The sequence below is a fragment of the Salpingoeca rosetta genome, assembly GCF_000188695.1.
Source record: "Salpingoeca rosetta unplaced genomic scaffold supercont1.8, whole genome shotgun sequence".
In the NCBI taxonomy this organism is placed as follows: Eukaryota; class Choanoflagellata; order Craspedida; family Salpingoecidae; genus Salpingoeca; species Salpingoeca rosetta.
Genome location: NW_004754926.1, coordinates 379,260 through 380,867, shown reverse-complemented (window position 1 = coordinate 380,867; position 1,608 = coordinate 379,260). Strand labels below are relative to the sequence as shown.

The 1,608-nt window shown below is 55.7% G+C and overlaps 2 protein-coding genes across 2 annotated transcripts in view; one reads left to right on the top strand and one right to left on the bottom strand.

Moving 5' to 3' along the window:
* Positions 1 to 52: 52 nt before the first annotated feature.
* On the top strand, positions 53 to 833 carry PTSG_03543 (uncharacterized protein; the record flags this gene model as incomplete). The annotated part of the gene is made up of 4 exons (XM_004995218.1): positions 53 to 67; positions 201 to 279; positions 499 to 537; positions 742 to 833. 4 exons carry the CDS (start codon positions 53 to 55, stop codon positions 831 to 833), a joined length of 225 nt encoding a protein of 74 aa, XP_004995275.1.
* A 397-nt stretch (positions 834 to 1,230) lies between these two features.
* The window catches only part of PTSG_03542 (ribosomal protein L3), a gene marked incomplete at its 3' end in the record, with an annotated part of 3,082 nt that continues 2,704 nt past the window's right edge, over positions 1,231 to 1,608 (bottom strand). Inside the window, exon 3 of the mRNA XM_004995217.1 lies at positions 1,231 to 1,359. Within this exon, the coding sequence (XP_004995274.1) occupies positions 1,231 to 1,359 (129 nt within the window). The remainder of the gene's footprint in view (positions 1,360 to 1,608) is intronic.

Genomic DNA, 1,608 nt, shown 5'->3' with positions numbered 1-1,608 from the left:
TGGCGTCCATCGTTCCCTTGGTGTTCACCTCAGCTTCGTCCGCAGCCTCTCCATGGACAAGTGGAAGGTGCGTGGCGGGTGTTGCATGCAAACGCCCTCTTCTCTTCGCCTTGACGCACACGCACCGCACGGTTGAGTTGGACTCGCGCGCGCATCTTCCCAACTCATCATTACCTGTCTCTCCTTTGCTTCAACGCCAGGATGAGGAGCTCGAACGCATGAAGATTGGTGGGAACAAGCGATTACAGGAATGGTTCGATGCACGCGACGTACCTCGCAGTAAGGGCACATCAATGGACCACACACAGGCGTGTATGTTCGTGTGTGTGTGTGTGTGTGTGTTCGTGTGTGGACGTCATTCTTCCCTGCATCTCTCTCTGTCTCTCTGTCCGTTTCTCTCTGCCTCTATACATCTCTCTCTCTCACTCACACACACACACTCTCTCTCTCTCTGCCTCTGCCTCTCTACAAATTCGCCTTGTGCATCTCCGCCCGAAGGCGCCACCATGCAAGAGAAGTACAACACGAAAGCTGCAGGTGAGATTATCATACTCCCATGTGCATGTGAATTCTGCGCAACGCGTCCCCCTTTGGACCTTTGATCGCATTGCACCATCAACACTCACCGCTTTTCAACGCACGCACGAACGCACACGCACATGTGCCAACACACGCACGCACATACACGCACGTGTGCCAACACACATCCATGCACACACGTTCACGTCCCCGTGCTGACAGCACTCTACCGCGACATGATTGCAACGGAGGCGCGAGGGGACAAATGGAACGAGGCCACGAGCCCAGCTCAATCTTGGGTCCCTCCAGCGTAAGCATAGCGTGTCGAGTGTCTGTGTGTCTGTGTGTCCGTGCGTGTGTCTGTGTCTGTGTGGTTGTGACAGTGCCTGTGTCTGCCTTGTTTCTGCCTATGCGCGGCTGCGATGCGTGCAATGCCGTTGCTTTGTGCTTGCCCCGCGCTCACGCCCGCGCGTGCTTCTGGCGGACTGCACGCCTGCGACAGGACGCAATCGATCACAAACGCTCGATCAGAGTACGAGGTTGCAAACGAGGTGCGTTGTGCCCTCAACGATGTGGCATGGAATACCAAAATGTCACTCGCACAACCACTGCTTTTCCTCTTTCTCCTTGTCCTACTCCCGCTCCATGTTCTCTCCTCACCCAAACCACCTCACCTCCCTTTGGCTCACGCCGCCTGACTCCTCTCTGCTCTCAGGACACGAGGCCGATGCGCGGCTTTGGGTCGTCCGGTGCACACACATCGTCGTCGTCATCGCAGGACATACAGGCAGACAAGCTGCTGGAGGACGCCATGAGCAGTCTCAGGACGGGCTGGTCCGTCTTCTCAAAGGGTGTGTGTATGGGTGTGTGTGTGTGTGTGCGTGTGTCTGTCTGTGTCTGTCTGTTGTTTGCGTGTGTGTGCATGTGTGCAAAAAGAGGAGAGAAACCTTACAACTCGAGTGCGCTGGTGCAAGTGTGACTGACATGCGCTCAATGTGTTGTTTGGCTCAACCATGTTCAGGTGCGGCCCAGTTTGCTTCCTCTGTCAACGACACCGTATCAACCAACATCGGAGAAGGGTTGCCAGAA